General features: G+C 25.2%; 2 protein-coding genes across 2 annotated transcripts; one reads left to right on the top strand and one right to left on the bottom strand.

Annotated features, from left to right (window-relative positions):
- The first annotated feature begins 1,555 nt into the window (after positions 1–1,555).
- On the top strand, positions 1,556–12,134 carry LOC145843796 (cysteine sulfinic acid decarboxylase-like). Its single transcript, XM_082951026.1, has 10 exons — positions 1,556–1,863; positions 3,524–3,614; positions 4,346–4,452; positions 5,058–5,308; positions 6,100–6,216; positions 6,848–6,912; positions 8,029–8,107; positions 10,309–10,422; positions 11,016–11,156; positions 11,726–12,134. Exons 1-10 carry the CDS (start codon positions 1,560–1,562, stop codon positions 11,996–11,998), a joined length of 1,542 nt encoding a protein of 513 aa, XP_082807152.1. The 5' UTR covers positions 1,556–1,559; the 3' UTR covers positions 11,999–12,134.
- Positions 12,135–12,143: 9 nt separating this feature from the next.
- LOC145843797 (leucine-rich repeat-containing protein 51-like) lies at positions 12,144–21,499 on the bottom strand. Its single transcript, XM_082951027.1, has 6 exons — positions 21,423–21,499; positions 18,161–18,360; positions 16,844–17,004; positions 16,487–16,576; positions 15,897–16,081; positions 12,144–12,325 (listed from the first exon to the last, which is right to left on the bottom strand). Exons 1-6 carry the CDS (start codon positions 21,465–21,467, stop codon positions 12,200–12,202), a joined length of 807 nt encoding a protein of 268 aa, XP_082807153.1. The 5' UTR covers positions 21,468–21,499; the 3' UTR covers positions 12,144–12,199.
- Between the last annotated feature and the right edge of the window lie 732 nt (positions 21,500–22,231).

Genomic DNA, 22,231 nt, shown 5'->3' with positions numbered 1-22,231 from the left:
AACCATAAAATTAATTAAGAAGATTCGCACAAAAATTTGAATAATAGAGTATAGCTAATTTAAAAGTGAAATATTAAACGCAATTATAATTCAACAACAAAATCAATTAGGTTTAAAGTCAGTAGTTAAAGATATATTAATAAGAAAAACCAATATAGGTTGTGTTGTGTATATACTGAATTATAAAAGACTTATTTCTTAATTGCTTAAAACAAAAATTCTGATAGAAAGAAAATTGGTTTAAGTTGTTTACTAAGAAGGCTGATTTTTGTATAATAAAAGAGTTCAAATAGTTTATAAAAAAATCGTAGTTTTATTTCCTTTGAAGTTTTCATACTTTCAATGAATAACAATTTGATAATACCATTTTAAAAAGAATAACACATTTTTTTTTGTTTTAACAAAGTATTGTGTTAAAAATTTAATTGCATCTCTTTAAATATAGAAATTTATATATATAGTTATAATTAGCATAACTTTTCAAATAAGTTATTTATAATAAGACAAATAACTCAAACAGTTTTGACCAATGTGCTAGCATTTTAATGTGCTCAAAATTTTTTATGTTTATACGCAATGAACTTGACAAGTAATTTCACAATAAACTGAGTGCTAGCTGAAAAAATTTCATTTGATTGCGAAACGTTTTTGAAGTACTTTTTTTTGTTTCTCTCCTTTTATATCTATATAATTATACAGAACTTTCATTTTTGAATTGTCATTGAATTATTTAGTTGTGTTTTTAGAAATAAGTTTATTTTCCTTAAACACAGTATTGAGTTTTTAAGAGTTTAAGAGTAGTAATAAATTAATATAAGTAACTGTATTTTTAAAGCGATTTGAGTTTATGTTAGATTATATTTTTTAACTTTTTTTTACCACGCTTAAAATCATGTAGAGTGATATAAATATTTCATTAAAAAGTAAATATCTATAGTATAAATTATGATTAAAATAATTATATTTAAGAAGTCAAAGTCAAAAAATAGTTTCCTTTAATTTAATCAGTTTGCTTTTATTTTGTCCTGAATAATGTAACTGAAGCCTGTCAATCTAGTTATGTTACAAACGTTGTTGAAACTAGTAACTAATGTGTCTCAAAATATTTGCAGTTCTACACTTAGTGCGCATAATTATTTTTGCATAGCAATTTTTTTTTGCCAAATAGCTATATTAAATTTGATGCAATACACAATTAAAGGTTTTCAAATTCATAAAGGAAGCTTTATCACATTATTTTTTGTTTTTTGTGTATGTGTTTTATGATGTACTTAGTACTGTTTTTAAAAGTTTGAATTTATCCTAGATGTGTTAATTTTGTTCATTTTGATTTTTTTTTTCAATTTCTTACTCTTGCTTTAGAATATATGTATAAACAATTATAAACCAGAAAGTTCAATTTAAATTTTTATTGGATTATTTTTTTTATCTTTATCATGATAGTAACTTTTAGTACATAATATACTTCAAAGTTATCTAGTAGTAACAGTTTTCAAAACAAATACTGATAATAATTTGTTTAAAGTTTTTTATCAAATTAAATCATTTCAGTCGATAAAATGCCTGAAACTTGTAATTCCAATGCAACTTCTAACAACAATGGCAACCTTATTGCCGACAAGAAGAAGCACTTGAACGGTGCAAAGTCCAACGACGATGTTGCTACCTTTCTGAACTCCGTCTTCTCCATGTGCTTGGAGGAAGGCTACTTTGACCAGGTGAACGAAAAGTGCTCAGTCGTCAACTTCAAGTCGCCCGAAGAGCTGCAGAAAATATTTCAGCTGAAAGTTGATGACAGTTCGGTTTGTCATGAGAAGCTGCTGACCATTTGCAAAGACGTTTTTGCTTACAGCGTCAAAACAGGTTTTTGTGATTAAGTTATTTGTAGTTAAATTAAAGAAATTTATAAGTTTTTATTTTTTGTCTTTCTAAAAGTTTTGCTTGTTCTTTAAACTGTTTGAAACTAATTAACAGAAGTATAGTTTATCTTAATGAACGAAAGTATTAAACAAATATTGTAATGCTTGAGTTAACTCAAGTAGCTTAATAAAAACACAAATACCTGCAGAACTTAAGTGTGTTTTCTTTTTATTATGCTAATGAAAAGAAGTCAATGCTTTTGTTTTGATTGAACAAGAGAGCAACAAAAGTGCATCGTATTTAAAATATAAGTTTTTAAACTTATTAGAAATAGTTAATGTTAGAGTTTATAAAATATTAAAATAAACAGGTTTTTATGTTTTGTTGCTAAAGCATACTTATGTGACTTGTTTTAATTTGTAATTATTTAGCTTTTAAACTACAATATTTACAAAGTACGTTTGTTTGTGTTTAGTTTAGGCGCGAAATTAGTTTAAGATATAAAGCTTACCTGAATATTAAAGCCTCAGGGCAATATTATGGTTATTAACTAAGTGCTTATTGTTTAAAGTGAATAACCAGATATACTGCATTGGGAAAGTAACGTATAAAAGCTTGATAAACAACTGTTTAGCAATAAAACTACAAAGCACAAGTGCAATAAAATTAAACTTTATGTCAATCAATAAATCTAAATTTTACTGCAAAACATTGGAAAAGTTGTAAAAAACTAGTTGAAACATTAAAATACGTACAACATATAATGATAATTTTGTATTGTTTATCTCTAAAACAAAAAAAATTGTTTATGTTTAAAACTAATGTTTTTGAAAGTTTTATTTATTAACAGATTGATTGTAGTATAAACTTTTAAACTTAATGTTTGAATTATTGTTTATTTTATAATGGTTGTATTTTTTATTTAATTTGTGTGTTAAATCCAATATAGTTAATACAAATATATTTTAAAAAATATTTTTTTTCGAATAATAATTAAGCATTATATTGGTTTAAAAATAAATTTAATGTATACAGTGATATTGTACTTAATAAAATTAAAAATTAAATTTTAATTCAGCAAAACAAAATCAAGTTAATAAAAGGCTTATTTGTTTTAAATATTAAAACGTTAAACTTTATATTTATTACTTTTAAAAATAAAATTTAAATTGTAAAGGTATTTTATTTAGTTGTGATTTTTATAAAATAATAAATAAGCTATATAATAAATTTAATTTTATTTATTAAAGTGCTATTAATTTAGAACTTGTTTAAAGTTTTATTAAATTGTATCTTTTATGAAAGTATTTTTTTAATTTTCAAGCTGCCTATTGGTTTTTATTGTTGTCATAAATAAATTAACATCTTAAAACTCTATTTTAAAAAATAAAGCAATACAGTTGCTATTTTATTTAAATTAAGCTTACTGTATATCAAAATGATGCTGGGATTTAGTTTGTAATTTTTATGGAATAAATTCATGTTTATAATGTCTTCAATTACTTATACTATTTAAACTGAAACAACGTTTAAAGCCTTACTTGATATAACAAGTACACTTTTTACTTGTGGATTGTTGCACATATTCTGTGGTAAAAAATAATGCAAATATTATTTTTTTTAATAAAAAAATTATTTTTTATAAACATAAGCAACTGTACAGGCCACCCTCATTTTTTCAACCAGCTGTACGCGGGAATAGATCCGTATGGTTTCGCTGCCAGCGTGATCACAGATGTGCTGAACACGTCTATGTTAGTTTGAAAAATGTAGTTTTTGGTCTATTTTGCTTGGAAAATGTTGAAGCAGATAGCTAAATTAATTTTCTAAACAGTGTATGTAGAAAGCTTTTTGGACAATATTTTTGTGAATTAGTGTAAAAAACACAAATTAAATTTAGTACACAATCGTTGGCAAATGTGATTAAAAGCTATTACGAGTTTATCACAGTTATTTCCAGTTTGCTTTTATCTTTAATGTGCAAGTCTTCAGTCTCATTTTAAATGCTAACTGTAGTTATTTAGATAGTTAATTGCTTGGCATAATTAGTTGCATTTTCTATTCGATTTAATTAATAAACGCTAAACGTTTAATAATATACTTACTTTAAAACGTTTTTTCTCAAGATTTGCTTCCTGTTCAATTAAATTTTACTTCGTTTATTTCCAAGCTGTAAAAGTAAGTGGGTGCAACTTTACTGATATATTTTAAACATCAAAAACTATTATAAACTCATTAAGTTTAAATATTTAAAGAGGCTATAAACTAAAGCTGATGTTTGAAAATAAAGCTAAGAATTTAATGTATTGATTATAAAGCAGTTTATAGGCATTTTAACGTTTTTCATTCTAATTTGTCACTGACTACTTTTGAATTAGCGTTGAAAGTAGTTAATATCTGGTTATAGAATTATATTAAATGTTAGTCATAGTTTAAACTTTTCAAGAACTTTTTGTACATTCAACATTTTTAATTTACTTTACAGATACACTTACGAGGTCACTCCAGTGTTTGTGATGATGGAGAACTCTTTTATCGGTCAGATGAGCGAAATAATCGGCTACAAAAATGGAGACGGAACGTTCAGCCCAGGTTTGCATAATTAAACGAAAATAAAATGAGCTTAAAGCCGTGTGTGGTTAAATTATTAGCAATAATCTCATTAATAGCTGTTTATTGTTTAAATGTTTTTATAAGTTTTTGTAGATATCGATTACAAACAGTATAAGTTTAATTAAGTGGAAAGTGTTTAAAACTTTGTATTTTGCCTTTTAACTGTTGTAGCTTTTCTGTTAGTTTGCTAACTGTAAGTGTTTTGATAGTAGCCTTAGTTTAAGACGATTTTTTTAAATAGGGTTGTTTTTATGTTTTAAGTTTATTTTTCTAAAAAAATTATTTTTATAGTAATTATTATGGTAGCTAATACTTTAGCACTAAGGTGTAAACAAAAACTTAGTATATATAAGTTTGTAATAGTGTAATGTATTTTTTTTTACTGTTTTAATTTTTATTCAATGTTAATAATTGATAATAAAAAAAGCATACAAATATTAAATTGAAGTATTTTTCCTAAATTATTTGTAAAAAAAGTTATAAACGTTTTGAACTTAACTCAATATTTAAAACTCACTGCTTTAAACATTGTTGTTAAATTCCATACAAAAGTTCGATTTCTCACAACTCAACATTCAACGCAGGCGGTTCTTACTCCAACATGCTCGGCATGAACCTGGCGCGCTTCAAAAAATTCCCCCAAATCAAGGAGGTGGGAATGCGGAGGTTGCCGCGGATGGTGGCGTTCACGTCGGACCAGTGCCACTACAGCAACAAGAAGAACGCGTCGTTGCTGGGCATCGGGACGGACGACCTGATACCTGTCAACGCAGACGAGCTGGGAAGGATGGACGTGGGTCATCTGCAGAAGCTGGTCGATGATGTTGTAAAGGAGGTGAGGGATTCGAGTATTAGTTTTTTTTTTTGAGATAGTTGTTGTACACTTTAAAGCTAGATTGACGTTGTAAAGATGTAAGTTGTAAAGTTTTAAAGCTTAAGTGCTGTGAGTTGTACACTTTTACTGTGAGTTTAGTTTGTTCGGTACGTCAGTTTTTTCCAAATATATGTTGGAATCAAATTAATAAATTGAGTTTAGTTCTTGAAACTTTTTTGAAACTAATAGAGTTGAGTGTTTAAACCACAAAACACTGTTGCACAAATTAGATTTAATAAAAAACAATTAGTTTTTATTTGAACGTACAAGTTTATTGTCCTTCCTGTTTTTTTCTAGGTTTAACAACGCACGACTTAAATTAAATGTTTAAAAGTGTTATCTATACCAGTGGGATTTCAAAAATTTAAAAACCTCTTTACAGTTAATAAAAATACATATTTTTTCTGCTTAGCAAGAAGTTAAGTAAAAACTATGTATACAAAAATATTTTTATTAAATTTATTGATGCGTAATATCAAGTAAAATAATTAATGAGCAAAGTTATAAAAAACCTCACATAATATTTTGTATCTTCCCACGGGAAACAATAACCTTCTTAATAACATGTTTGTTTTCAACAACATAAGATAATTACCTGCTTAAAAAACAACTCAATTTATCTTAAAGAGCACTGCTGTAAACAGCAAACTTTCATTACCAGTTTGTCTTGCAACTTATACTGAATGTTTACTGCTTAGAGTTTTTTTTGATTGGAAAAAGTGTATAATAATTTATTGCAACAACTATTGAAGGGTGCGGTTCCGTTCTGTGTGATAGCGACCAGCGGAACAACTGTTCTCGGCGCTTACGATCCGATTGATAAAATTTCAGAAGTTTGCAAGAAACACGACATCTGGCTGCATGTTGACGTGAGTTTGTGTTCATTTTAGTTGTAAAAACAGTTATTAACAGTTTTTAAAAGTAGTATTGTGAATCTGAAACTTTAATTAAGTCTAAAAATTTTTTATTTAAAAGTTATAGAAATGTTTACGTTAGATTATTTTTAAACTTGGTTTGAAATTGTTTTACAATGTAGTCATTAAACGTAACCCTTTTTTAAATAAAACATAAGAAGTCCTTTTGAATATTTTAAAATCAAATAATATTTTTTTAGCGAGCACTAAAATTAAAAAAACAACAGTTTAAAGTTTATGATTGAGTAATTTATAACTTATGGTGTTAAAAAATATTTATTTTAATATTTAATTAATAAACTTGAATATATAAAATAAAAGAATAAGCTTTTCCATAACTTTAAAGATAAGTTTATGTTATTTTGTACAATATTTAATCCAATAGCTAACAAAAAGTATGAACTAAAACAAAAATTAAATTTTAGTAAATATAGTAAAAACCATCATCAAAAATTATGATAGCTAAGAGGCAACTTAACAATAAAAAATAATTGAATTTTGAAATAAACAATTGTTATTTATAAGAATTAACATTGTCTATGATGTAATACGTAAGTTTAATTTGTGAATTTAATTTTGTTTCCAGGCGGCCTGGGGTGGGTCGGCATTGTTTTCAAGAAAACACAAGCATCTTTTAAATGGAATTGAAAAGTTAGTTGTTCAATAAAAAACTTTCAAGCTTTTAATATTTTATTTTAATATCTTTTTATAACTAACATCTTTATATTTTGTGAAAATGTTTAAATTAAGGTGTTTTGAGTTTCTTATAGTAAAAATTATTAAAAACAAGAATGTTTTATTAGTTTTAAGCAAGTTTTTAATATTCTTGTTTGTTCAAGTTCCTCATGTTTTTTTAATAGAGAAATGTAGAAATTCTTTATGCTTAGTTTGTCAACGCTTTATGCTTGCAGTATCGAAAAAAGCGAGGCTATAAAACATTTGTTTGAAGTATTTTATTTCATTAAAAGTCGCTTTCTGTTTTTCTTAAAAACATCATTCATTCCTATTTTAACTACTTAAATAAGATATTAGAAGTTCAGATATTTTTAGTTATTTATAACTTAGTTATCAAATCTTTGATCAATATATAATGAATAAGTTTTACTCTTTAAGTAAAAAGATTTCTTACTAGGTATGATAAATTGAAAAAAAAATAGTAATCAAGCCATTATTTAGGTAACATTCATTAATAAAATTAAAAGTTATTTTTTGGAATAATTTACTTTTTAATTAGCTTGACTGTGATTACAACAATTATCTGTACCATGTGAGACAAGTTGTATTTAGCAAACATTCAATTTAAAATAATGCAGTTATATTTTAACTTTGTAAGTTGAAAAATGTGTATGTATGCATTTAGTTTTTTATTATGGTAATTTAATTTCACATAAAATATTTTAACTGCTTAGAAATTAAAAAAAGATTTAAATACAATCGAATAAAAAAGCTTGAACTAAATATGTAAATAAGTGCAAAATTAAAAAAATAACTTTTATTTTCGAGGTCTAAGTAATTGTCAAAAAAATAAAGAACTTAATTACTTAAATTAATCAATTTTTTAAAACTCAAAATAGTGTTTAAATTAAATACTTGTTCAGTTGTTGTCCATAGAAAAATATGTGTTTCAATAACCGTGTTTAACAAAAAAAAATTATAATTTATTTATAGAAATAATTAGTGTTTTCATTTTCTTACGAATGCTTTCTTGACAATAATAAACCTCAGGTACGTGTTTGCAGATATAAATAACACACTATTTTATCACAGGTCGGATTCGGTGGCTTGGAACTTACACAAACTGGCCATGGCACCCCTACAGTCCTGTCTCTTTATCACTAAACATCCGGTTTGTTACACATTAATTTATTTGCGTATCTCTGTTTAAACTGTATTGTTCGTACAACTTTCTAGTAATATGAATTTATGCTTTTTTTTTCTTAATTTGGCTAGACTGTGCTATATATTTGGTCATGATGGAATAAAATTCCTTTTTATTTTAGTTTTGTGAACAATTAAAGTTTTTGAAACAAAATAGTTTTAGCATTTATTTAAGTATCAAATAGTAGTATACTTTATTATTTATAGTGACAATTATAGATTAAAAAAAAAAAAGTTGCATGAACTGCTACATATTGCTTTATGAATATTTTATTAATTAAAAATTAAAAAAAAAATTGTATTTTTAAAACTATTACTTTAGTTTTTAACTGGGTAATTAGTATTTCTAACTAAAAGTCCTGAAGTTTAGGTTTGAAATTTTTTTGTCATTTTAAATTGAGTTTTGGTTCTTAGATATATACTTAATTTTCTTGCATTAAGTCGTGTTTTAAAGTAATTGAGCTTATTTTATTAACTGTAGTTTTTAGCATTTTAAAGTTTAGTTTTTAGCTTCAAAGTAGTTTTTCATTCTTCTACTACTGATTAGAACACGAAGATGTTTAAACTTGATTACCAAAAAAATGAACACGTTATTTTTAACTTTAAAGTTTTAGTCGTGCGTTTCCTTAAAGTTGAAACAACATTTTTTAAAATCAAATTTCAAGTTTACATCTGTTGAGCTAGATAACGATGAAAATGCTATTTTCATGGGTTCTAAAATTATTGTGTAGTGCTAAGTCAGTATTGTACTAAAAATAAATAATTACTTGTTTAAATATCGCTATTAACTATTCACACTGCTTTACTCAGAGAGTAAATATTGAATATAAGTTTGTACAATTTAACAAGTAATTATTTAGTAAGTAAAACTTACTTAACTACTTATTAAGTGTTTATTAAGAACACTATGATATGTTACAAAAACATTATGTAAAAAAGTTTTTTATTTTGTTTAAATTAACGAATTAAATAAAAATATTTATTTAACTAAAGTAAACATATCTTAAGTTCGTAAACGGAAACAAGTTATTGTTAAAATAACAAGAAGTTTGTACGTAAGATATGAGAAATGTTCTTTATTTCATATTGAAAAGGCAATTACTTTCCAAAACGGGTAGTTATAAAAACGCTTATTTTGTAAACTATTCGGTTAAAGAAAAATTACGGTTATTTATCTTATTTGTTATGTTTTAATTTGTTTTTTTATTGTTATTACGTTTTTTATCGCATACTGGTGTTTTTAGCTTTCATTTCTCGTGCAGTCTTCACGCACTGTTTAATTTAATCTAGTTTTACTTTAGTGTTAATAAAACCGACATACATATAAATATGTATTCAATTTTTTTCTATTAATTTTTAACTACTAAAATTACTTATCTCGCAAACAAGCGCGCACAGATTCATATCGAGTCGCAATAGCCGCTGGTTTACTCCAATAGCTTGAAAAAAACAAGGTTATTTACACTTGTAGAAATATTATGAATTAGTTGATTCAGTTTTACTAAATTAATTGTGATTCGATTCTTGTTTTGCTAAGTTTTAAGCTGGTTACACAGAAACATCTGAATTTTATATACAGCTCTTCAACTTGATAGAAGTGCTTTTTAGTTTTAGTCAATTTTATGACGAACTTATTATTTTAAAAGTTTTACTTGAGTTAAATTTTAATCTAAGTTGGATAAAATTAAGTTTATAATTTGCTTTAAACTTTTCAATTCTGTTTACTTTTTTAAATGACTCATTAAGTAGTACTAGTTTGTAGAACAAATTTTGTTTAATCCTATTTAGTTTTGCTAATAAATTTGTTAGTTTTTAACTTGAAAACAAAATGAAAAGTGCATCTTTTTTTGTACAAGCATCAAGTTGTTCTTTTTGTTGTTGACTGTTTCAGATAAAAATTTGAAGTATAACTTTTTAATTTGCTTCCACGAATTAACATTTAAAAATTGTCACAATACCTCGTTTTATATTTTTATACTAATGTATTCAATTGTAATTTGTAACATAAAATACAAAATAGTATTTTCATAATTTCTTAGGTAGTTAAGTACAAAAAATAGTTTTAATAGAACATTTATTGTACTAAAAACTAATGAATTGCTTTATAAAAACGTATAATAATACAAGTGCAGCGTCTAACTTTTTATCACAATTCAAATGTTTGTTCAGGAAGTGTTGTCTGGAGCCCATTCATTAGAAGTGCCGTATTTGTTTCAAACTGATAAAACTCTGTACGACCCGGTGATGGATATTGGCAAGAAAGTTGTTCAGTGTGGAAGAAAAGTTTGTTTGAACTTCGATTCTATTTATGTTTTTATACATAAAATGCTCTATTTTTATTTAGATTAAGTTCATGGAGGTTTTCAGAAATATAAAAATAACAATTTTATGGTTCGCATTACACATTTAAAACTTTGTTTTTGTTTTGGCTGAACTAATAAACTGAAATTTGAATTTATATTCCTAATCAAGGCACAAGAACTTAGAAAAACTGTTAAGCTTTTTCAGTAAAGCGTGAACAAATTAGTTAAGGATATTATTACTAATCAATGTAAACTAGTTTTAAATATTTTACAAAATAATAATCAATATATTGCTGCATTTTTATGTCTGATATATGGCTGTTTTTTATACTTAAAATATACAGTGTTTTTGTATATAATAAAAATGGTTTGTATAAAGCTTAGTTCGCATAAAACGTTGAAAACTACTTGTTATTAAAAATACAAAGACGACTTCAATAATCAGCCTTTTTTAATTAAAAGATGTTTGTTTTGGCTTACACCTTAAATTAATAACGTTTTAGAAAGTTTTTTTTAGGTTTTTTCTTTTTTGTAGTTCAATAAACAATTACAAAATACAAAATAAAATTTCAGGTCGACGTCTTCAAGTGCTGGTTCATGTTGAAAGCTCTCGGCATGGAAGGTATGGAGAGGAGGGTCGATAAAAGTTTTGAAAATTCTAAATATTTGGCAGAACTGGTGAAAAACCGCGAAGGATTTCATTTGCTGCAGGAGGTGAGAAAGTTTTGCTTGATAAAAAGATTGGTAGCCGTTCGAATACTAAAATATGTAAAACTGTTTTTATTAAAAATTGGAGAATGAAAAAATATTTTAACTCAGGGCTGCCAATATTTTTTTGAGAAATTTCTTCCAGGATTTTTAAAGTACACGTTTGTGCGTCAATTTTTAGTTTAAAGCTAAGTTTAAGGTTAAAAACTGTGCTAATTATAACATGATTAAAAAGATACTGTAAAGGTACTTTAGATGTGTTTTTTAATAATTTTTTTTATGATGACATTTTTTTTTAATTTTATGTTAGATTTTTCATGTCAAATTAAAATTTTACTACTTAATATAAAAAAATTGTTTAAAATTCCAGGTTTTTAGTGATTTTTGGTTAAAAATCCAGTTTTTTTTTAATTTTCTTTAATTCCAGGTTTTTTGGCAACCCTGTTAATTATAGTAATTATTAAAACTGTAACATTTCCTTAATAAAAAATAATTAGTTATTACGTGCATTGGTAACTTAAATGTGTTTAAAATTTTGATAAATAAAAAAATTTGAAAAGAATCAATTTCCACAGCCCGAGTGCACCAACGTCTGCTTCTGGTTCGTGCCGGAAAAAATGCGAACGGCCAAATTCGACCTGGGCGACCGGGACTTCTGCGCGAGGCTGTCCAAGGTGGCGCCCAAGATCAAGGAGAAAATGACGGTGGAGGGCAGCATGCTGGTCGGCTTCCAGCCGCTGAAAAACCTGCCAAATTTCTTCCGCATGGTGGTGATAAACGACCGGGTGGGGAGAAAGGACATGGAGAAGGTGGTGGAAATCATCGAGAGACTAGGAAATGAATTGTAAATTATTCTTCAACATTTTATTAAACTTATATTTAAGCATTAGTGTAATGAATTAGAAGCTATACTGTCTTTTTAACGCTTTTCAAACTTTCTGCTGTATTTATTTATTCACGTTTAAATTCAAATAAACGCGAGCCACAGTGTTTTTGAGTTTTATTGCATGGCGTACACGTAGAACAATGAAAAAATAATAAATTGAATGTCAGTGGTAAGAAACGGTTATCCGGTTCTCTTCCTCCTGGCAGTTTTTTCGGTTCAGGCCCGACCAGTTGAAAGTTGTGAATTCGTAGTTTGTGAGCACCTTTTTCTTGTTGGTGGTTTTTTTGACCTGAAAAATGATTTACTTATAAATCTAAATTTTGGCACATTCAACAACAAGTTATTGCATAAGTTATTTTAATACACAATATAGTTAAAACAATTTAATTAGATTTATATCTTATACATAGTAATTTGTTTGTAATTTACTTAAAGATAGGGTAATGAGTAATAGGGTAAATAGAGTAAATAATGAGTAATAGGGTAAAAAGAGAAATAGCAACTTTAAAAAGTAGTGATAAATATCAAGTATTGTTGTAAATGATAGGGAAAAATTTAAATGAATCAAACAGTATAAAAATAAGCTTATTGTTTATAACATACGTATAACATGTAAAAAAAATACCATAACAATTAAAAGCAAAAAAATAACTAAGTTATAAATATACACAAAGTTAAAAAAAATATGATAAACCACCTTTTTTAATATTGGAAATCAATTGGACACAGCAATGTGAATGAAATTTAAGTTTTTACAATGGATACGCGTAAAACTTGCATTATTTATTATTATGTTTCTGGATTTGAACTTGGGTACCAGGTTTTTAGGACTTGTTGTCAATAAAAGTTTAATTAGTATTATCGTTTATTAAGGTATAACATATGATTTTTCGGGAAAATTTGACTTTTCTACCAATAGATATTATTTAGAGTTGTTTAATCAACACTGTGTATCCTTATTCGAACACCACATAAATAAAAGTTTGTAAAATTTTAACAGCCAATTTACCGCCTTATTTCACTCTTACATTTATTTGCGTAGTTTTTGATAGCATTTAAAAGTTTTGTACCAATATATAAACTTTACTGAGTTTTGGTTTTTACTGTAGTTTATATACAGTCAGGGTTGCCACTCGTTTTTTAAAAGTTTTTTCCAGGTTTTTAAAAGTAAACATTTTTGGGTCTATTTTTAGTTTTAAGTTAATTTCTATAAAAGAAACTGTGCTAAATAGTACAAAAAAAATTAAAAGATGCTATAAACTTACTTTAAATGTGTTTTTAAATGAAAATTTTTGATGAAGACAAAAAAATCTTATTTATATAGTAGATTTTTTGTGTTAAATTGAAATTTTAGTACTGAAAATGTTAAAACTATTAAAAATTCCAGGTTTTTTGATCAAGATTCCAGGTTTTTTTCAAAATTTCTCAAATTCCAGGTTTTTCCAGATTATTTTTGCCTAAATTGTCAAATTCCAGGTTTTTCAAGGTAAAGTGGCAACCTTGATACAGTTAAAATTTTAAAGAGAAGGTTTTGTGGTTTAGCCTCTCAGAAATCATGTATTTGGAATAAAAGTTGTAAATATTTTACGAGAAAGTATAAAAACGAAATATTATCAATTTGTGACTTTTTATGTTGTGTACGCTCTGTACATTGACTTATGTTAAGAATTTTTAAGCGAAGTTCGTACTCTAATAAATGCTTATTTTAAACACAAAATTTAAATTTTTAAAATAATAAATTTAAAATACAGCATTATTCAGGTTTAGTAAGAAACAAAAACGACCCATTTGGTTTTAACAGTGATGCTTTATACAACCTTTCTAATTCAAATTTCCAAAGTATTTTCCAAAGTTCGTGCGCGAATTTTTCTAAATTTAGCCTGATTTTGACCGATTTAGCTTGATATTTCTTCAAAGTAAGGAAAATCTCCTTTAGATGTCAGTTTGGGTATCGGAGGGTCTTAATTAGTAAATTAACGAAAAAAATATTCTCAAAAACAACATTAAAGAAAATAAAAACTTTATAAAGTTATTTTTCAACTTCTATCGATTGCTTTAGTATTACTCTTTATTTATCAAGCAACTATCATTGAAATAAGTTTTAATTATAACTTTTGACATAATGCTACCACTTAACTAAATATAGTAATTTAACTAAAACTAAAAAGCATTAACTATTCGAAAAAAGTTTATTATACACCTGTTATTTAAAATACATGCTTTTATCACTTATTAAATAAAAAACTTTATTTTAAATTAAGCTTCACTATGCTTATCAAAATTGTCTAAGTGTTATAATAAACTAAAACATTAAAAAAATAAAATAAAAATTACTATCATCTCAATAATTTTTAAAATATAATTCTACTACGAATATATGGATAGAAACTTCAACGTTAAAGATAAGTTTGAGTATTGTGAATATCTCTAATAACTTTAAGTAAACGTACAGTAAAATATATGAATAAACTGCTAAGATTTTAATTCAAAATGTATTTGGCATGAAGGTTCTAATTTAGGAATTAAAACAGTTAAACCAACTAAGCTCTGTAAAACATAGCTGATGTAAACAAATTCAAACAAGCTGTTGCATTAAACTGTAATGTTTGAACTCCATTTTTTTATGAATTTTATAATTGAGACGTATATAATCTACTCAAAACAAAATAATAAAGATCCTTAAAATTCTTTTAGAGATTCAACAAAAGGTAAGCATTATTTTTTACAAACACTGACTGATTTTGCATTTAATACCTAAATTTATATTTAGAAATATTTTCACACCTTATAAGATTAACTCAAAAAATAAAATTTATTCTGAAATAATTTTTAATTTCAGAATTTTTTAAGCATTTGAAATGACATATACTAAAATTTTCAAGCAAAAAACTGATATTATGCAACTTTTTTTCAAAAAACTGATTTAGCCTGAAGTGCACGAACCCTGAATTTCATTTTTAAATTAAAGGTTCAAAACTTTCCAAACCAAAGCTAATGTAAGAAAGAAATGTGTAACGCTAATCGCTAAAAACAAACTTAAGACAAACTGTGTACGTTGAATGGAGCTAAGTTAAAGATGAAAGAATGAACAGTGTAAGCTATCAGCTAGACAACCTTTTAAAAGAAGCACGGATTGATTTTTCTACATATGGCAAATTATTACATAAAACACATTGTGCACAACTAAAGATGATTTAAAGAAAGTTTTGTGATGACATTTCGTGTTCTTAAAAAAGATCTGAAAATTTAAGGAAACTCACAAAAAGTGATAAAAATTACATAAAAACAAGAATGGTTTAAACTCAATTTTTTAAACGATTAGAAAACATTCACTAAATTTCTAACAAACGTAAACTTTTGATAGTCTTTACGAAAAAGTAATTTATAAACCTACAATTTTAGATTAGTTATGAGCAAGCATGTTATTGTCTCCTTAAACAATTAAAAATATCTTAAAACTTGAGTACTAGTAATAAAAATAGTTTTTTTAATTTAATATTCATTGTCAATTTGGAAAAAACTCAATTAAACTGAATATTTTAAAACTTAAAATCAAAAAACAATTAAAATACACTGACTTACCCTAATTGAGTGTCAACCGTGATACAGCTATTCTTTGTAAATCATAGGCCTCAATGAAAGAATTCAAGTTCTTTAGCCACTTTGCAACTTATACACAAATTAAAAAAACAAGAAAACACAAACATAAGTAGACACAACTGTTTTCATGCTTCAACGATTTGGTTTAAAAAGTCTAAACACTCATTTCTGGCATAAAGCAATGCTAATAACGCAAACAATATACACGAGACGGCAACAAGATAAAAGTTGTTTTTGCTAATTTCACGTGCAAATCTAACTTGTCTTCTTGGTGAAGTGGGTCTCCTGCCCAGAAACGCCTTTTTTGCTTTTGCAGGTTGATATGTGTTGTTGCTGGCTTGTATGGTGGTGATGACAGTGTCGTGTCTTCCAAACGCCACCTGATTTTTCGTTTTGGAAGGTTTGAAAAATTCACCGGCGGCTATGTGCTCCTCAATGCTTACGTCTGAAAAAAGACGTTTATTTGCAAAAATATATTTTTTGTCGGATTTAATAATTAATCTTTTTTGATACTTAAAGGGTAATTTTTAATGAAGTAAACCCAACTTTTTTTTAATGTGATTTCATTAAAAATAATCTTCTAAAATATGTAAATTATGAGACACACTTCCAGTAAATATTTGTAAATATTTCATAAGATTTTTGTAACATCAGTTTAGTTTTTTTTATAATAAAACTTTTAATACAAAAAACGGTTTTAAATATATATAATATTCATTTAACATAAAACTTATTTTTTTAGAAATTCTTATGGATTTTAAAAAATGCCTTTAAGAAAGTATAACTTGGTTTCATGAATGCATTTAATTAAGGTAACTGAATGCATTTAATTAAGGTTTTAAAAACTCACTTCGCCTGTCAAGCACAGAAACTGAAGGCAGACTGTAGATAATAAATGATCTGTAGTTTTCATCTAATGCTAATGGATTGCCGAAAAAGTCTGTGTAAACGTAATCATAACGTATAACGTAATCATAAACGTATAACTTGAACCAAAATCTCAAAACACAGGAAGTTTTGAGTTAAAATTATAATTTAAAAATTATACTTGAAAAATTTTAATAGAATTTCCTTAACTAACACTATTAATATGTGTTGTGTTAGTTAATAAGTTATAAACTTTGAAAATTTATGAACTTGCAATAACTATAAATAAATGTAAAAGTGACAAATAAGAAACATTAATACTCATTATAAGTGAACTTACTTAAACGTTTTAAAGTAAAAATGCTAGAAAGTTCTTTCACAGATCCTTTGATATCGCTTAATTGGTTATTGTGCAACATTAAAACTTGCAAGTTGTGTAAGTGAGAAATAGTACCAGTGATAGAAATTAACTCGTTTTTTTGCAAATGCAGTTCTGTTATTCTGAAAATTAATCAACCAAATTATAAAATTTTTAACCTTAGCTCTAACAATACGATCTGAAAATAAGTTAATATCTAATGGAAATTGTTTGTTTAAGTAATAAGCTTTCAAACTGTCTTTAGTTTTGATAGATAACATTAGTATAAATATTGAGTAGTTTTTTTTAGATTGTTAATAAAACAAACTTTTAAAGAAATCTAAAACATTTATATATAATTCAATTAAATATAACATTCTAGCAAGAAAAAAAATACTCTAAAGTTAGCATAAAGTTTTAAGATATTTTCAAATAAAAAATACAACTAAGAGCTTTATTTTTATCAGTTTTGAAAATAGTTTAAAACTTTACTGATTAAGGCCATAGGGGAGTCCAACACTTTTTTTTACAAAAATTAAATATTGCTTTTATATGAAAGCTTTAAGTAGAAACTACAAGCCAGTTTTTTGTAGAATTCGATAATATCATTTAACTTTTGAGATATTTTACTTTTGTAAAAAGTTTCCGGTAAATTTTGGAGACAATTTTTCAAAAATTTTGAAAATCACTAAACATCTATCTCATCCTTCATTTTTCAAGCAATCTTCTCCAAATATTCAGGAAATTTAACTTATATAATAAGAAAAAATAGTTATTTATGAATTTTAATAATTAAAAAAACTAAAAATGTTACGACACAAATTAGAAAGAAAAAATCTTTTAGTCTTCAAAAAAAAGTATTTTTACTTTAAAATATTTTAAAGTTCAAAGTAACATTTTTTTGTTATTGTATAAAGATTAGACTGTAAAATTTCGAAAAAGATTGCTTGAAAAATGTAGGAGTAGACGGATTTTAAATGAAATAGTCTTTTTTTGCTGTTTTAGTTTTTCTTTCCCATTTGAACATATTATGCGGCCCACTTTGACTTGTCATATCTTAAAAAATAATTAGAATTTTTTTTTAATGGTAAAAAGCAACTTGGAGCTTAATAATAACTTTATAAAATAAAATCAACTTGTAAAAAACATGGCATACCCTATGGCCTTAAATGCTTTTTTAATATAATTATAAAACTTTGCATATGAAATAAAACTCTACTTTTATAGAAAACAAAATATAACAAGAACTTTTAGTCATACTGTAATTTTAAGCATAACTAACTACTACATTATTATTACCTGTAATTAGATCGTATGCAAGAAAAACTTTTTTGCTTTATTTTTAATGTTCGGAGGTTGTTAGAATTAAGCCATAATCTTTGTAAGTTTGTGAACCTGGCTAATGATTTCACATCTTTTAATTTACATCCGCCTAAATACAACTCGACTACAGATCCATGAGGCTTTTGCAAATCCGCTTCTACCCTTTCATACAATATCTGTTTAATTAAATGTATTCATAAACAATAAAGTTACATAAGCTAAAAAAGTTTAATTTTGTACTGATTTTTTACTGTTATAAACAAAATAACTAGCATCGAAAACTAGCCTCATTCAGCCGAATTTTATCAAAAAAACTTTAAAAAAATTAAACTTGAAATGCATTTTGATTTACTTTTACTTTTGGCTTCTGTAATGTTAGAACTTCTTATTTTTATAATTTAGATTTTGAGTGTTAAGATATGCTCTATTTTTTATATTTTAAATCTAATTTTATGATTCATTTGAGTAAGCTTTTATATTTGCTATATCGAAATAGACATTCAAAATATTATAATTTTTTTTTAACATAATGCTACACAATAACCAGACAAAATTTTATTTGTTATGATGAACACTTTTTGAAATTTAAGGACTACTACTCCTTTGAGTGTAAGTAGAAAAACATAATAACTAACAATCAAAGTTTTAATTGTTCATTGATACTAATATGTATTAGTTACTGCTCATTTAATGTGTAAATTACTAAGACAGTTCTAAATATGTTAAACCTATTAGATGCTAAATGTAGAAAATTTAAGTACGCCTTTGTTTTAAGAAGTAAATTATTCTATTTAAATGATGTAATAATATTTGTACATCTAACTTAAACAATAAAAAACATTAACTTAACCATTAACTATTTATTTTTTAAATACAAAAGTTGTTAGTGTTACTCAACATCATCTATATACACTTCTTTTTTGAGAATAGTTCTAGTTGAGAACCAGAATCTTAATTTTGGTGAGTTTCTGCACATATAGTTATGAAAGTTGTATATTGAAAACCTTTAAAAAATGTCTTCTAAATTATAGGTTAAACAGTTTAGTAATTTTAGCTGAGCCAGTGTTTTTTTAGAAAAACATTTATGACTTACTTTAAAGTTTTCTATAGTAAAAGTTTTTTTGTCTCATAAAAAAAAAAAAAATACAATTATCATGAAGTTACAGAAAAGATATTGTAGTGCTACTTTGAATGTGATTTTAATAAATAAAACTCTGAATAAAATATTATTTGTATATATTAGTTTCTTGTTATCTAATCTAAACTTCATTATGTTCAAACAAAAATTAAACAAATTACAAGCTATTCCATTATTATTTTTTAAATGTCAAAATCCAGGTTTCAAGGTAAAATAAAATTGCCATTCTGAAGTAATAGATCTAACCAAAGACAAATTGTACAACCTGACAATTTTTTTTATAGATTAATTTAGAACTGAAAAATCAATTGTTAATTGTATACTATATTTTTAGAAAAAAAAAAAGTCTATTACTACACCCTTTAAAACAATAAAAGTTTTCTGGACAAAACAAGTGTGTAATTTTAACTCTCCCATAAATGTTTAACTTATAGTTAACAAAATAAATAAAAAACTAAAACAAACTTTTAAATAAAATTGAAAAATACTTTTCATTTGCATAAAACTCACAAAGGTATAATCTCAACAATAAAAACCAAAAAGTGAGGGAAAATTATCAAGATCAAATCCCCAAGCAAGTGTTTAAGCTATAACAACGCCAACAATTTAAATATATGATCACTGCAAGTTTTATAAATATATTTGCAGTAACTTGCCATAAAATTGGTAGTGTTCAGAATTTTTTTTATATCTGTGACTACTAGCTTTTGATCTTGCAAATTTTTACTCAAAAAGTTTTAGAAGCCCTTATTAGATCCCCTAAACCATCAGGCCACAAACTGAACTCTAACTGTCATCTGACAAGAAGTGTAGCACGTTCATTAACCTTCTTTTTGCTAGTAATTTAGTAATATTTTACATTTTCATAAAATTTTATTTGATTTATTTTTGCAGATAAAAGTTCAAACAATACTAATAATAGACAGAAATGATGGACAAAACATAAACTAAAATAAACTATTGAATTTTTAAACTTATAAGAAAATTGACAAGAACAAATTTGGTCCATACATTAGTATTCGAATTTTTTTACAAAAATATTTAATCTCAAAAAATAATTATACTTTTTATATTCTTTATAAACTGAATTATACTTTAAACTTTAACAAATAATTACCTAGAATGATAGCCAACCAATATCAAGCTTAAATTGCATTATATTATTATATTTTATAAATACACAATAAACTGAAACTCATATATCATAAACTTATAAAACTTAATATTTAACTGTTTTTATGCTTTTATTATACAATGTAAAGGGATTATAACAATAATTTACTTCCAATACAATATTGTAAAATGAAACTTATTAAATATTTTAATCTATAATAATTAAATTTAATTCTTACTATGTATTTATATAGCTTATTTAAAACAAAGCATCTTTTTAGATTAAACTTTATTGGCTTAAAACATTGACTGTTAACCTTAATTTATTGTCAAGAAAGACATAAGATATAATATAATTTCAGCTTATAATTAGGGTGACATCATCCTAGGTAATTACCGTTTATATACAAACCAATATTAGATTTAGTAAAATAAAATCTTTGAAGCCTCTATGTCCTTAACTTTTTTTTTTAATTTAAGACTAAACCTATTTTATTAAAAAAAAAAAGAATTATTTATTATGGCAGAAAAAAATCAGTCTTACTCTCCATTTCTAACAACATACATTTTTTTTTAAATTTGTGTAATTCTACTTGTCCCTTTGAAAAATATAACTAACTAAGAGATAAAAACAGTCTATTCTAACTAAAAAAAATCCTTGGTGACATGTTGTTTGGAAAATACTCCCCTAAAATTTCAGCTCTAAAAACAATGAAATGTGAGAAAAAAATATAAGCTCAAATCTGCTATAAGTATCTGCCAATGCTGCAACAAAAAAATTACATTAACAATCCAATCATGTCATCACTGCCACCAAAGTGATTTATAATTAGCTGGTACAAATTTAAATAAACCAATGACTAAATAAAAGCTATAACATGTTTAGAACAAAACAAAAAATACTATAAAAAGTGTAACAAAAATAGCTGTTTACTAAACAGATAATTACAAGCCAAAAAACTCTAAAAATTTTTTTAATTTACTTACAACATCAGAATCTGGAGTGATAGTAGCATTAGAAGGAGGAATCATTTTTATTTTTTGTGTGGTGAGCTGTTGTCTTGAAGTTGTTGATAGTTAATTAAAATTATTCTAATTTGTTCTGTATTTAAACTTTGTTTACAACTTATTCATGGTAACTTAGTCTTATTATAAATAGTCCAAAATGTCTATTGAGTTGTGTACCAAAACTTATCCACCAGCCTGCAATTTTGGTAAAACTGATTCATTTATAATTATAAAACATTTTTTTATTTTAAAAATTTGTTTTATTAATGTTTTTTTTTTTTTTTTTGAAAAAAATACTTGATTTTTTTTTGTTAGTATACTAAATGTAGTCTACTTTACATATAGTAACTAAATATAAAACAGGTTAAACAATTTAGCGAGTTAATAAATAATTAATTTTAATGAAGATAGTTTTTATAAGTAAGAAAGCACAGTAAAACTTTTTTTTTAATTTTAAATTTATTTCAATTTAAGTTATTATTTGTTTAATTTTTTAAATATTTATTTTAAAAAAAATTTTACTGAAGCTATAGCAATACGATATTAAACATAAACAATTAATTAATAAATGTTTATATCTTAAACTAGCAAAAAATATATAAACGTACAAATTGTTTGTTTAAAATTAATTTACTTTTTTTTTCTTTATAGTTTTAATCCGATTTATTGATATATAAAAGATTACGAATTCGTTTTATTTATCATTATTTTTTATGCAGTTAGTATATTCAAAATTTTATTCCACGCCAACCAAAAATATCTTCTTAAGTTTTTATTTGAATAAAATT

This window comes from Thalia democratica, chromosome 9 (genome assembly GCF_965202585.1).
Source record: "Thalia democratica chromosome 9, ktThaDemo2.hap1.1, whole genome shotgun sequence".
NCBI classification, from domain to species: domain Eukaryota; kingdom Metazoa; phylum Chordata; class Thaliacea; order Salpida; family Salpidae; genus Thalia; species Thalia democratica.
This window is presented reverse-complemented; position numbering and strand designations above follow the sequence as displayed.

Coding starts and splice junctions, on each gene's coding strand:
- LOC145843796 (XM_082951026.1), top strand. CDS start 1,560: ATGCCTGAAACTTGTAATTCCAATGCAACTTCTAACAACAATGGCAAC. Junction 4,453..5,057: donor AGACGGAACGTTCAGCCCAG/GTTTGCATAATT, acceptor CATTCAACGCAG/GCGGTTCTTACTCCAACATG. Junction 8,108..10,308: donor TCTTTATCACTAAACATCCG/GTTTGTTACACA, acceptor ATGTTTGTTCAG/GAAGTGTTGTCTGGAGCCCA.
- LOC145843797 (XM_082951027.1), bottom strand. CDS start 21,467: ATGATTCCTCCTTCTAATGCTACTATCACTCCAGATTCTGATGTT. Junction 17,005..18,160: donor TGCATACGATCTAATTACAG/GTAATAATAATG, acceptor ATTAATTTTCAG/AATAACAGAACTGCATTTGC. Junction 12,326..15,896: donor CCACTTCACCAAGAAGACAA/GTTAGATTTGCA, acceptor ATCATTTTTCAG/GTCAAAAAAACCACCAACAA.